The 15,452-nt window shown below is 42.0% G+C and overlaps 2 protein-coding genes across 2 annotated transcripts; one reads left to right on the forward strand and one right to left on the reverse strand.

The window, feature by feature from the left end:
* Positions 1-299: 299 nt before the first annotated feature.
* Positions 300-1,103, reverse strand: MELLADRAFT_85416 (uncharacterized protein; the record flags this gene model as incomplete). The annotated part of the gene is made up of 3 exons (XM_007409082.1): positions 300-395; positions 501-1,012; positions 1,079-1,103. The coding sequence occupies 3 exons, from the start codon at positions 1,101-1,103 to the stop codon at positions 300-302; spliced, it is 633 nt and encodes a 210-aa protein (XP_007409144.1).
* A 1,081-nt stretch (positions 1,104-2,184) lies between these two features.
* On the forward strand, positions 2,185-3,256 carry MELLADRAFT_85417 (uncharacterized protein; the record flags this gene model as incomplete). Its single annotated transcript, XM_007408855.1, has 2 exons — positions 2,185-2,249; positions 2,317-3,256. 2 exons carry the CDS (start codon positions 2,185-2,187, stop codon positions 3,254-3,256), a joined length of 1,005 nt encoding a protein of 334 aa, XP_007408917.1.
* Between the last annotated feature and the right edge of the window lie 12,196 nt (positions 3,257-15,452).

Consider the following 15,452-nt stretch of genomic DNA (forward strand, 5'->3'; position numbering starts at 1 on the left):
CATCTGCACTCGTAGGTCTCTGCTGAATCCTTCGCGCCATTTCTGGCACTGCGACAACCGGTTGATTGCTTCGTTGTGTGGCAGCTCTGGGACACAAACCAAGTGCGGGCTGACCAGGGGATTGGCCAGTTCCTGATCGATACAAAGAGAGGGCTTTTGAATCAGTGCATCCGCCTCGTGCCGGTCTAGATATATTACCCACATTGCGAATGATGGTCTCAATCTTTAAGCCAAAGAGAGGATTTCCATGGGGACTGGTCCGTTCGGAGATCTGAAGTCCAAAGTTCTGCTTCAGACGTTTACTGAGCGCTCGCAAGGCACCCCACTCGGGCAGTTGAACACTGCAGATACGCAAGATCGAACGTATACGGTGGTACTGTGATCGTGAAAGTATGCTGCGTGTTGATCCGATGATCAATAACGCTACAATGTGCTGTGTAACAGAGGATCATTTGAGTAAAGCTATACTCAACGTTGATCAGTGGAAAGTAATTACAGACCTCTTTTTTCTTGAATGGGTACCATTCAGCAGCATCTTGCACTTGAGTTGTACGCAAATCGGACTCGAGCGCGGCTTCATCGGCTTCTTCGTCGTCGTATTCCATCCCTTCGTTCATGGCGTTCACCGCTTCAGCGAGCTTGTAGAAGTCGAGTTCGAGATCAGAGTGCTCAGAGTCACTAGGTTGATTCTCTTCCGCGAGTTGTAGGGCTCGGAGGAAGGACAAGGGAGACGGAGGACTGATATCAGGGGGGTCGTTAGCGTCCATAAGATCGTGGTCCTCTCCAAGGAATATGTCTTCCTGGTCGGTGACTGATGAAATGCAAGGGTCTCCAAAGTCCTCTTGGAGACCTGGGACCCTCACATTTTCGGCTGCAACGCGAGCTTCGTAACGTGCGACTGCGTCGGCGTGTGCCTTGGATTTGGAATGCTGGCCATATGTGCGCATCTGCCGTCCACAGACCAAGCATTTCCACTGTGGATCCGAAGCCACGGTGGAGATCAATTGGAAATCTACGAAGAGGGGCGGATGGGTCAGTTTGAAGTTTGGCGATGTTGAGCAATATCAAGCACACTTACAACGGTCTGGAGGGCCTTGTGCCATGTTCGAAGACGGTGAGGACTCAAGGTGACGTGACAATGAGGATTGTTTGGCTCCTTTTGGATCTGTGGTGCAGATTGTGCAGTTTGAGTTACTTAGATAGGGTCTGATCGGCTGGACAGAAGCTCAATATGGAACCTCACCCACGCAACGAGAAGAGAAATTTTTGGGACGGAGAAAGGGACACTTGTGTCAATGACGATGAAGTCGAAAGAGAGATTCCCAGCGCAAATAGAGAGAACGAACTACTTTGGGAAAAGAACTACTTTGGAAAAAGAACGAGAACAGGCGGCCATATAAATATATGGGAGAACTGTGGCCAGAGACACCTGAGGGAAAGAGGAGATGAGTTTCCCTCCCACGTTCTGACTTGGGGGATATTTGGTGAAACAAGCCTTAAACCTTTGGCATGTTTCGTGGCTTTGGCTCAGGATGTTCAGCCCGTGGACTTCCAGGAACTGTGGAGCATGCGTTTGCTTTGGCCCAGCATGTTCATGGAGCTCCGATTGCACATGTTCAGGTGTGCAATGGGGAACATGCATGCCTTTTGCATGTTTCGCCTTTGGCATGTTCCACTTTGGCACCAAGTGCCCGGGTTTCAGCCAAAGTTAAGGCGACATTTGGGTTGCCCTCGGCCGGGCCCTCGACGGAACTTCACGTAGGCCGTCGAGTGCCTGCCAGGTGCGAGCGGGGGACGGAGTGCAGGCCACGGGCAGCCTGCATTCAACTTTGGCTTGGAAGGTAAGTCCTGACGGCCCGGGGTCACGCATCACGCTGCCGTGGGTTGACCCCGGGGCGGCCCGTGGGCCGAAACACGGCACGACGGTTGGCAGGCGACATTCGGACCCAGGGTGCCCCCGTGGTGTATCAGGGGGCCTGGCTTGCTCCATCGAGTCTAAGAAAACTCAATCGGGCCGCTGGCTGATATTTGAATTTCGGCGCGGGGATTCCGGGCCGCCGGGTAAAGATTACATTTGGTGTAGTGTAAAGTGGTTCACTCTCATTCTTTAATTTCACCTTCATCATCCCATTCTGTATTCTTCCAACTCTCAAGGGAAAAGTCGCCTTTTAATCTGAACGCCAAATGTACGACTTACAATCAGATGCTTCTAATATTTCCCCAGTGAACGCATTCAGTGAAGTATTCAAGTAAGCCTCCCGAAGATATGCCTTTATCGAACACGCAATGATTTAACCTGCTTTTTTAATTGTCTAGATTGATTCTCACTCGCGGACACAGCTTAAGCGCCGATTCGAGGGCCCATGACAAGGTCATTTCTAGTCTGGAAACCAACATACAGAATAACCCCAATAATCAAAGTCTTCTTGATGAACACATTAAAAAACTTGGCATTCGGGAGCAACAAACCATCCAGATCGAAACCTTGGCACGCGACCTCGCGGAACGCCTGCAGCTTGCTCTTCCGTCAATCGGAAGACCATCCGAACCTTCGGAAGAGCGTATAAAAGTACTCGAGGAACAGCTACAGAAATTGCAAACAGATACTAATAAGGCTCGTAGTGACATGACTAAGGTTGTCCAAGATCTGATCAATACCAATAAAAAGCAAGCGGAAGAGATTACAGATTTGCGACATAAGCTTGACGGACTTCCGTCATCTTCAGCCCTCGTTGGTGGAACAAAATCTTCAATGTCCGTTATCTCACGTGAAGAGTTCGAAGTAACCCAGCAGCAAGTTGTCGATCTTAGCGATAAAGTCGCTAACATACATAAGGAGTTCATTCTCGTTCTCTCTGAAGATATACCATCAAATCTTCAGCAGGCTATCCGAGCGATTCAAGACTCTACAGATACACATGCACGAAACACTTTGGAATCTTGCCGTCGTCGTATATCCGAACTCTTTGCAGAGTTCAGTGCCGCTCAACACGCTCGCCTAGATCTCATCGAACAAAACTACGATCTTCCTCGCTCTGCTCCGCCGCAAGGCCCCAGTCAGGCAGTGACCGAGCTTCAAGCTATAGATGGAGGTCAATCTCTAGTAAAGATTCAAAATCAAGCGCAACTTGCCTCATCAACTTCGAAGGACCCTCGCCGTCGCCATCAATCTGCCATGTCTCAAAATCCGACTAATGCACAACCCGATATCTCCTCTGTATCAACTACAGACCAATCACAATGTGCACAACAATAGAAGGCTGACTACACTGTCATTGTATTACTCAAGATTATAAATACTACGTGGGTGACACATTTATTTATTCATGTCTCGGGCTTTAGTTGAGCCTTTCTAATCCACCTGCACAATTCAAGATCCAATTGGACCCACTCTATGTCAATCAGAAAGGAATATAACCTCAAATTCTACCAGCGCAGGAATTATAGTAAAATTAATTGGCTTTAAGACTACTACAAGGAAAGACACATTTTCAAGGCAATGCTTTCATAGTGTCCTTTCAGTCATCAATCCATATCAGACTCCGACAAATGATCAAGGTTTGGGGGAAGACAGACACAAATTTTGGCAAGTTGGGAAAGCTGATGATTATCTTGAACTAGGAACTAGCATGGGGACCGTTCATTGGAGTTTACTCGCTTTGAAGTGAAAGCAGCTCTAACTGATAATCACTATATTTACAGATAGCAAGATATTGTTCATGGAGCATTGTCCATCTCACATGGCTCAATCTGACCCTTGCAAATTGCTGGACTATGAGAGCATCAAATGTTGTGTAGTGCAGTCAGCTTCTGATTCTGAGTGCTTGGTTTGAAAGAAGACATCAATGAAAACTATAAGTTAATGCAGTGACTGGTAGCTAAAGGTGATGCCTACCTGACCCCTGTAGGCCAAACAAAATACCAAGAGCACAAAGAAGTTAGTCCAGGTGTTTCCAGAGGTCTGACGTTTTTATGCTCTGTACAGGGAGGGCACAAGGGAATCATTGGATCCTGACCCCTGGATGACACTTCAGGCTTGAATTCAGTGCAGGTGTCATAATCTGATACCCACAATAAGTTACTAAAGTGTGGAAAGTGTTGTCTAGGTATGCCAACCTGATGCTGTGAATGGTTGGTGGAGGAAAAATGCAGTGGGGCTTATGTAAGAGTCTTGGCTTTGCCTGCACAGATTCCTCCCAAGCACACATCAGCATGATAGAGAGAAGGGAGGATCTGAGTAAAGAGTAATATATGAGTTTTTTCTCTTGTCATCACCATGATGCTGTACACTTGAGTAAAATCTGACAAAGTCAACTTAAAGATCTGTCTCTGCTTTGATTATCATAATACCAACCATGATCATAGCACTCCTTTGTGCCCAGAGAGTTCACTCTAGACTTACATTATCCAAATATTCTACTTGCATCAAAATTTGAAATCCAAACTATATTTTATGCATCTTGGAAGCTGAGGAGTCAGCTTTTGATACCTGAATTACAAGGATTGGATAGTATAAATGAAAGTAAAACCACTCAGGAATGTGAAACAAGACTAGGGTGTCATCGTTCCATGCTCAAACTTTAGTCTGATCATGAAGTTGGTAAGTGTATCTTGATTTTCACTATGAGATGTGGAAGATTATCACTTAGGAATGCAGTTAGTACTCAACCTTACTACAACAGTTTGTAATCTTGTCAGATGACATATTAACTCTGATTGCTGATATTTGCTCACCCAGAGGAAGTTTTCTGTAAAACCTCAGTTAAGTATGAGGTATGAGTTCAACTTCTGAATTATGAATCATGCCTTCTTGGACATTTGGTGGCGTTATAACTTGGATCATGTAACATCAGGGAAAGGTCACATATTACATGTCTCACATCACTAGCACAACTTATTCAGGCAACTGGAAGATTCACACATATGAAAACGTACTTGGAAAATTAGAATCAACATTGCTACAACATTATGCTATATTTCATCTTATCTCTTTTCTTGATTCCTTTCTTCTTCTCTGTTCAAAGTTTTTGGGTGCACATCTTTTCACATTGAATTTTTTTATAAAGGCTCAGTAGTCCGTTGTAAGAAGAAAACACATAAGAAGTTGTAGTAGTTCTACATTACACCTAGTTGGTTTAGTTAGTGTGATATGTAAAATCAAAAGCACTTAAAAAAATGTCACACATCAGACTAGTTAACTTCAGATGTCACACTCTATTGTATATGCTCCTCTCCTCATCTGACAATATAAGTAACAAGTTAGAGATTGCTCAGTCCTCATCCTCCGTCCCCAGACCCCTTGCCGGATCATAGCAGGTGGATCCATAGACAGAATGTTATGGTTGAACCTTGGGGAAGTATTGTATGGGTCCTTCATCCATGATTTGATTTGGAAGCATCATCAACCAGATTTTGTTACATTCAGACTCACAAGGTCACATCCTTTGAGGCTGAGACACAATCACATCTTGATTTGATTCCAAACCCTACTGATTTCATTCTAGCTTTAGGTATATCAAAATTTTAAAGTTTGACCCCTCCTCAAGTGTACTACCTCTTTGCTTTTTCTCCATGGGACTGGTCATGCAGAATTGAAGGCATATAGCATTTTGTCCTGCATTTTTTTGAATTTATCCAAGTCTAGCTAATCTATGGACCTGAATATGTGAGGTTCAAAGTTTTTGTTGGAGGATTTAACTTCAAATTGTGAATAAAAAGAAAGTATTGTTGTATAAAATGATATGAAGGCTGATGGTTCACTCTTTATTGGGATTGGGGACTTTTAGGGCTGCAGAAGGGATTATGGTGCTCCATTGCTTGGCTGCATACTGGTTGGATTTGTTGATTTTTTTAATTTTGATCCTAGCCTAAGAATATTTGAGAAAAATCACACACTTCCTCAAGGAAAGAGTACTATTCACACGGGACAAAAAAGGGGCTCACATAGAGGTGAGCATGAAAGGCTTCCAGCTTTCTCCAAGTTGTCTACATTTTTGTTGCCAACTTTTACCCTGTTTTTGCATTCTTGCAGCTCATCATCTGAAACTTCATGATCAACATGAGCATGATCCATGCCTTCTTCAGGCTTGATGCTTATAAGCCAAGAAGCCTGAGGGAGGGCTACCTGATCTTCTCAGGTCATCTCAGACTCTGACTGAATGCTTAGTTTGTACAGCTCCTTTGTTGAGCAATTCAACCACTCAAAGTGGAAATTAACAAAGCCCCCATCTCAAGAACCATCTCAATTCTTGCCATTTTGGTCACCACAATTACACACATTTGCTAGAGTTACTTGACAAACCTATGGCTCACGTGGTGGGCACAGATTTTGAATTTGGGGCAGGCCTGGGTGTGATTTTTTGGCTTTCTAAAGGTGTGCCCTAGGTGTGGGCACTGAGGCATGCCTCTGAGGTGCTCAAGAGCAAAAAACTCTCGCAAAGACACTAAAAGTAGCTAGGATTGTATTTCACAATGCTGCAAGAAGGAATCCAAGAGGGGCTTACATCAAAATCTATCAAGATAGTTCTTCAAAAAGCTCATCCTTATCCCAATACTCATTCTCATACTCTTCATTTAAAACAATAGCATCAGGTGTTTGGGCTTCAACTCAAGTATTGAATATTATTACATCAAAAAGTGTTTCTATATACCCATTTTCTGCCTTGTTCTCTTGTTTTTTTCATGCTCCGCTTCATTTTCACAATAAATGCCATCTTCAAACTCTTGAAAATGGTTGAGATCTTCAAATTGAGTATCTATGTGTTGTGTATCATTGGCAGCAGCAGTTTGATTGGGATTTGTGGTTGCTTTTGAGATGCAAGTTGATTGCTCGTATTTGAGGTCCATTTCAATCTGCCACATCATCTCCAAAGTTGAGACATTCATTCACGGATGCAACTTGGTCTTCTGGGCAACACCACCACCGCTCCGCTCCGCACCACTATAACCGCAGTTTTTACGAGCAGGGTGATTTTCCGCTAAGATAAAAGCGCAATTGCTACGCTATCAGTTTGGGGCTGCTATGACCATTGAGAGTGGTGCGGCTGTTCCGCTCCGCTGCGCTTTGCTATAGGAAAATCTCACAAGAGATATTGCTTAATAGCGCAGTCAAAGGTGGTTTCACACCGGTTTCAATTACAAATTGTGACTAACAATAGTCTAACCGAGCAGAGTGGGGATGGGTTAACAAAAAGAAAAGAGCTTTTTTTTGTAAAACAAACGTGTGTTTGAGCCATATACAACTATGTAGAGGCTGAGTAGGCAGGCAAGAGAGAAAACGCAAGCAGGAAAAAATAACCATTTTTTGGGGAGTACATGTATGTATAGACAGACTTGGGTGATAAGTTGAGAACAAAAACAACCCAAAAATGAGTTCAATAGTGGACAATCACCTACTTCTTAGCCTTGTCTTGCTGAGTTTGATAAGCCTTCACGTGTGCCCAAGCATCGGCATATATACCAGAGAGTGTGATGCCACTCTTTAACCACTCACGTACACCGACAAGCTCTCCAATCATCTTGGCTGTCAAAGATGCTTGGCTGGGGACTGCAATATCAGATGCAGATGAGAATGTTCTCTCACATGGGCATGATGTGCCCGACAATGCGAGATAATCTTGAGCCATTGATGTGAGGACTGGAAAATCGTGCTCATGCTCCTAAGAATAGCAAAGGAAAGCATTAGAGAAAAGTCAAGAGTAATAAGTCGGATAAAAAAACTCACATTCCACCAATCAAGCTCATTCTGACCAGTGACGGTCAAGTGAGCCCGCATTGTTACAAGATGCTAGTGGGAAGCAATGAGGTAGTGTTGATAGTTGGAGAGGGTCACGAATTAATAGATGGTTGGAGGGTGTGGTGACGTGGGATTAGGGGAAGAGGTGGTCAAAGGGCATGGTGTTGGTGTGTGATCTATAAGTGTATGAGGCACTATAGACGCTCTGTGGCGCCCTGTCGCTAAGCACTTGGGGCCGCTGTGGCGGCCCATAGCACAGCGTGTAATCGCTATACAGGGCGGCTATACAGGGCGGATTGTGTAACCGCTATATGTAGCTGGGTTTCACCATAGCTATAGTGAAACCCTTAGCCCGCTATGTGTGAATTTACATAGCGCGGGCGGGGCATGCGCTGTGCTACCGCACCGCTGCCGCTATCCCGGGCGGAGCGCCGGTGGCGTTGTTCTGGGAACCCATGTGCAAAAATAGAATCTCAACACCAGTAGCACGAGGTACAATCTCTAGAAGCTATATGGTGAATGAATTGAGCTCTTGAGTCTGTGGAAATTTGGAAACTGACGGTAAAATTTTCCCTGTGGCACCCATTTTATGCAACAGCTGGGAGGAATAGACCTAAACCTAACTTGGGCTTAAAAGGCCTTCCCATGGGGCAGGCCCCAAAGGCCTGCCTTCAGCGCCGCGCCCACCACGTGACCTATGGCACATGCATTTACAAGACACTACACATTACACAATATCACTTGAGACTCTTAAGACAGTTTTTGACAATCAAGTATCTATTGTTATTGCTTGAAGAATTTCACAACAATTTCACCAATTTTATCATTGAACAAAATTATCCTGCATTTTGAATGGGAAATCTCCAATCCAATTCCTAAATCAAATCCAAACCCAACACCAATCAAAACAGAAACTGTTGTTCCAAATGAAACCATCAAGTCTAAACTTTCATCAAATTGAATTAATTCAGATTTAGAATCAACATAAAAACTAATCAGTGAAAGGAAAATCATAACCAATTTTGATCTAACAAAAACCTAGAGAACAAAGTCAAGGGCAAAACAAAAGTTCAACTTAGAGAGGAAGAAGGAATCAATTTTGATAAACCAATTCTACCTTTTTGTCTAGATGGACTTCAATTGATTTTTATTCTCTTTAATCTCTGTATGTTTTAGACATCCTCTTAGTTTTCCTTGGCTAGCACTTCTTGCTTTTTCACATTTTCTGAGCTTCTTCTTCCTCTCTTTTTTATACATGTCAATTTGTCTTTACTATCTTTGTTATATAATGCTTGATTAGGTTATCAATACTACCACTGCTATCAATTATATATTTAAGAACAGTAGGTTTCAATCTCTTTGGCCTTGTTATGTCTTGCTATCTTCTGTTTTGTCCAATCTTCATTTTCCATTGGGTTTCTTTACTTTTTGTTATTAGAAGCTATGGTTTATATGATTTGTTGAGAATATCACCACAAGCAAAAGATACTTTTCAATACACAACCTTCATCAAATTATATGGAGATCTTGGGAATGATGGTACACCTCAAGGCAAATACAGATGAAAATGATCCATCATGGGGGACTATTGTATGCAAGATGTGCAATTGTAATCCCAATGTTGCAAACATTTTGGAATTCAAAACAATTTGATCCAATGACAAGATAAACATGATATCTTTGATCCAAATTTTTTGAGACAAGTCTTGGTACACATGAAAGTTAGGTTTGGCCTATAAATGACTTTTGTTAAATAACTTTCAATATTGTTATACAATCAGTTTAACCATCATAGATCAGAGTCTGGAATTTGAGTTTGAGTTTGAGTTTGAGTTGTCAAGTATGACATTTGTATACCGAGTTACTCAAAGGAAACTAATCATGTTCAAGTGCTTTGATTAATTCAAGCGCTTGATTGAGCTAAATGGAGCAGAAACATATCCATGATAAAACAGCTTATCAAGTTGAGGATTTTGGAGGGTCTCTTAAGAGACCAGAAACAAGAGTAGACAAACTGCATTTTCAGGAGACACAGCACTAGTGATGTTGAGAAGCTCTCAAACTGGAGCAATGATGTAGGGTGATCTTTGAACGTGTGTAGAAGATTTAGAGGCACCCAGGATCTTGATTAAATGTTGCTATTGAGATAAAAAGGCATCAGCTTTGATATAGATCACAAATCAGAGATCATAGGTGTTGGGAACATACTTTAGGATCAGAAAGAAGGTGGTAGGATAATTTTTGCTACAAGGGTTACAATTCCAATCATATACTCAGGAAATGTGCGAAAGATGCTAAGAAAATTCACACAAAACTTTTTCTTTCCAATTGCTTTGAGATTTAGGACTATCCATACTAAGAGCAAAGACCTTTAGAAAGCAAATTGAAAGATAAGGTTAAATTATTTCTTGGTATTTTTCAGGGTAATAGGACAAGGTAGAAAGCAAAGAGAAATTGAACATAAAATTGATAGCCTGCATCCAGAATTTCTTGATGAAGGTCTCTGAATCCACAAGCTTGATTGGTACAGCCTGGTGTATTGGACTAAAGACAAAAGACAAAGCTAGTGATGTTAATGCATATAGCAGGCATCTTATAAGAATGAGGTAGTTGTGCTCACTTTGGTGTATATAAAGATAATAGCTCTGCATTAGTCAGAAATAGATCACCAGACAAACATTAGCTTGTGAAAAAGAACCCTTCAAGTGCAACATATATAGAGTCAATCTTGTACCCTTTCTCCTTGATAGATTCGAGAAGATTGACATCTTCATTTTCTTGATTTTACAAAACAATTTTCTCACTCAATTTATCGCCCACTTTCAATTTGACAATTGAGTTTGAAGATTCAGATTTTGTTTCCAATGTTTATGTAATTTGGCTTTCTTTTGAACTAGTGCATTTTCTATCTCTTTTTCATCATCTTCTACTGAAGTAATGGCTGAGACTGAACCTGTATCTTCTTCTGTAGATTTGCTTTTTGTACACGTAGTCACGGAAAACCTATGGTTTTTTGATTTTTTTTTAAAAAAATCGATTTTTTGTACAAATTGTGCCACAACCTTCTTATCACACATACAATATTACCTGTTAGTGATAATGAGAACCAAAGATCAGCATCCTGTCTATCAGATGATGTATGGACAAAGGTTTTGAGTGCAAAGAAAAAGTATTTTACCTGGCTAATCACCAAGGGGTTGATCCACCCTTGGCTGCGATGACAGCTTGAATCCGCTCAGGCATCAATGCAGCTAGATGTTCCAGCCTTTCAGTAGGCACACTCTCCCATGCCTCTAACACATTGGTCTTCATAGAATCTAAATTCTTGATCGGATGCTTGGTTGAAATCTTGGATTTCATGATGGACCAAAGATTTTCAATCGGGTTCAAATCTGGTGACCGCGCTGGCCACTTCAACTTCACAATCCCCTCTTTCTTGCGCCACTTTGAACTGAGTTGAGAGTGATGGACTGGGGCTCCATCCTCCATCAAGATTAAATCATTGTTATTGGAGTAGTCGTGTAGAAAAGGGCTGAGTGATTTTTCATACACTTGCTTAGGGCTGTGACCCGGCCCTGAAATTTCAGGGCCGGCCCCGGGGCCAGATTTAGCCCTGAGTGAGCCCGATGACCTCTGAAAACTGCTCAGGGCCGATCAGGGCCGGTAAGAGACTAGTGTGAAGGTGTTTTTTGGCAAAAAAAGAGTCAACACCCGGGCCAGGCCGGGCGCCTGAGCCGCCTGGAGCGTCCACGGGGCCATATTCAGCTGTCATGGAGCAGGAACTGGATGCCCCGGGGCGCGTACCGTCAGCTCTGCAAAAGACGTCGGGCAGAGTTGGCCGGGCAGGGCCGGGTCCGGGTCACAGCCCTACACTTGCTCAATAAAGTTTTCTGAATTTTGACAACTAGGCTCCATTATGACAAGCTTGAGCTTGTGTCCAGGAATGAATCCACCCCAGACCATCACTGAACTACGTCCTGATTTGCAAGAGGGCGCCAAACAGGATGCATCATACTTATCAGCCACTTTTTGCCACACCTGGAACTTTTCAATCCCAAACTTTTCAATATGGCTTTCCAATCTCAAAGGTGGATTCATCAGTCCAAATGACTCACTTCCAATCATCCACCGTCCACGCCACATGATGTTTTGCAAACTCGAGAGGTGCTGCTTTATGTTTAGCACTCAAATAGGGCTTGGCTATTGTTACTCTCAAGTTGTAACCAAGGGATTTCAGAGCAAGTCAAATTGTAGTAGCACTCGCTTTTGTTGCAGATCCTTGGAATATCTCACACATCGGAGCTTGTCGAGACTGTTTGACATCACACTCAAGATGCCGAAGATCACGATTGGTCAACAGAGATGGTTGGCCAGAGGGTTTGTGGCCTTCTACTGAGCCTTCTGCCTTAAATTTTGCAAGGACAGAATGGACTGTGGTGACTGGACACCCTAGAGTTTGGCTGATATCTACATTTCTCTTCTTTGCAAGGTGCATTCCGACCATTTGGTTTTTAAGATCAGATGGTCAGGGCTTCATATCAACAATTTCAGAGGTGATGATTGACATGTTTGACCAGAAGATTGGTAAAGAACAAAAATCAAAGGCAAAAAAATTAAAAAATTAAAAACAAAAAACCGTAGCTTTTATGTCACTACATGTACTTGATTTAGAAGTTGAGCTTTTGCTGTTTTCTTCACTGGATTCCTTGGGACTTGCAATATGTGAGATAGAGAATGAGTTTGGTTTAGAAGTCACATGTGATGAACGTCTAGTTCAAGTTAAAATTTCTGGATCTAATTTGTTTGTGGAGGTGCACTTTTTAGGCTCACTTAGGGACAAAGGTTAGCAAAAGGATCCTTGAGGTTTGGATGATGAGGAAGAATGGGAATAAGGTTGAATTGGGCCAATATATATGTGGTATATGTATTTACTTGGATCTTCATGATCCTTTGTAGAATGATTATAATGATAAGGATAATGTCAGCCCTCGAGTGCTTAAGACTAAGCACCAAAAGGACTTCAAGTGGAAAATAATATACAAAAATTAGAGCAAACAATCTTTATAGAAGCATACTAAATTACACCTTACGAATCTAGTTTCAAAGATTCCATAAAACAGAAATATAAAAAAGAAAATACAACTTAAAGACCTAGTTTTGAAGGTCCCGTAACCGCAATGAACCACTATTAGAAAGAATGAACAAATAACACACATACTAAGAGACAGCCCAGGAATTAGTCCTACAAAGATACTAGATAAATTATAGAAAGAAAAACACTAAGGAAAGTGTCTTAGATAAGAGATAGTCTAAAGAACCATCTATACAATAAATACGAGAAAAGAAGTACTTGAATTAATGACCCATAGCAACACATTCTCTAACTAAGGATTAATAGAAATAAAGACTGGAGCGCCAAGATTTATAGTAGTAGAATACGTACATAATAAACTAGGACGGAAGGACAAAAGACTCTTTTAGCTATAACAAAGGACGTAACAACCTCATCAGTCAGAACGGAAGGACAAAAGATCTCCTAAGCTAGAACAGAAGGACTTGTCCTAGTTTTGACCTTACATAATCCAATATATATATTATGTAAAGTATGACAAGATCTTTTTGAAGGGTAGGGGAGAAGAACCGTAATGACCAACTTATTAGGTAATGACGACTAACCAAATCAGCCAAGTATCAGATATAAAAGCAGCTTTACTTGGTAGCTACAGAAGGGAGGATCGAATTTTACCCCTCTAATTTTCTTAGAAAAAAAAATGTCAGTACTCTTACACCCTAAAGTCCAATGTAGTAAACCATCAGATTCTTTTACCAACTATATTAATTTTCTGATCCTTTATATGTTCCACTTTGTAGAAGTACTCACTACTATTTTTTGAAAACTGAGATCGTAAAATAAACGTAATCATCTTTTATTCCAATTCTTCTCGAATTCTTTGGTATACTAATCTTAACTTCTTGTGATCAATATCTCTCTCTGTCTTAACTAATCAAGTTATAGTTCTTGGCTCACATCGTGATCTACCAATATCCCATCATCAGCGATAGTCTTTTAAAATTCTCAAAGGAGACATATTCTTACTTGATCCTGAGTAAGTCATTTCTACTTGGTCAATACTTCCAGTTCTCGCAACGTAAAGTTGTACAAGATCCCTGTCTATCTAGAATAGCAGGCTACTCTAAGCATCTTGCTTCAGAGAATAAAACCGGGTCTAGGATTGACCATCCCCCACTGTCCCCACAGTAGGCCCGGGGTTTCCTCCTTAGGAATTCAGAAATCATTATATCTGTAAGATATTAATCAAAAACCATTGGTGGTGTTAATTAGGTAACACTTGTACTTTATATTCCACATACCCAGAGGAATATATATTTAGTCAGGAATTAACTGTGTAAGTTCTAGACCTTACTAGTGTCCTTTTGGTAGCCACCCTGACAGTTAAGAAATACTTGATCAAAGTGATTGATAAACATTAGGATTTGGTGGTCATTGTAATGGTGCTTGTGGTTGTTGTTGTTGACAACTTCTTATTGTAGTTGAAGACCTGGTGATCTGTTGGGACAGTTGATTATTAAATAAACATAATATTTTGGATGTGGGGATTGATGGTGGCAACACCCCCGGAGCTCCTCCCAAGATAGCAGCAACAGAGCAATAGTGGAGCGCCCACTCTGCCCGTGCTATGACTTAGGCAGGACAGCGGGTTCTGACCCATGCTATAGCTATGGCCCTGACCCCTATCAAAATAGAGGTTTTGACATCCACAGTTCATAGCACACTTCCGCGGTGCTATGCAGTGACACAGCGCCCACAATTACTTAGCACCAAGGGGCCCCATAGCAACCCATAGTGCACAGACTCATGGAGAAGAGTCTTTGGACCAAAGGGAGCTCCCGTGTGCCTGCTCAACCTCCATACATTGGTGTATCTCACTGCATATTTGATGCAAGAATAGCCAAGCAATAGAAGGCTGAAGTTTGCAAAAAAACCCAAAATGCCTGAGAAAGCTGTCCAACCTGTCAAAAGCTCATACTGGCCAAGCTGAGATGTTACACATAAAGCCATTTTTCAAGTCTTTCTATAGTACTTTCCTGAAACCAAGAGAGATATTCCCAAGAAGCAGTATGTGTAGGTTGAGCAGGCGCACAGAATCTGTCTTTGGCCTGAAGGCTGTTTATTTGTATGGTAAAAAGTTATGGTGGGTTGAAAAACTCCTCAGCTAACAGTTTCTTGCTTGCACACCAAATCTCATGGATAACCCATAAGTCCCTCTCTTGCAGGCTTGCTTGCCAAGAGAGACTTTAGTTTAGTATCAAACTGTACTTTTTGCTGGAGTATCCCGTGAAGTCCCTTGTGGAGTCTCTCTCTCTGAACTTATCAAAGTCCCCGCCGCCCAAGCTAATGTTGTGGTTGTCAACTCACAACAGCAAGAGTTTCTGCCACTTGTATGTTTTTGCCCATTTTGAGGGTTCCACACCTCACAAAATCCTAATTCCAACCGCACATAGCTTCTTTGAAATCTTGTGCGTCTCCTGGTCCTGGTTTCAGATCATCATGGTGGATAGATCCACTGTTATTGCAATTCTTGGACGCCGTGTTTTTGGACACATCAGCAAGCCTTAGGGGTCCTGTATGAAATTGGGTGGTCCAGCTACAACTTTTCACAACTCTTCTGGGTGAGCTCAATCAATACAATGGATG

This window comes from Melampsora larici-populina, assembly GCF_000204055.1.
Source record: "Melampsora larici-populina 98AG31 unplaced genomic scaffold MELLAscaffold_14, whole genome shotgun sequence".
Taxonomy (NCBI): domain Eukaryota; kingdom Fungi; phylum Basidiomycota; class Pucciniomycetes; order Pucciniales; family Melampsoraceae; genus Melampsora; species Melampsora laricis-populina.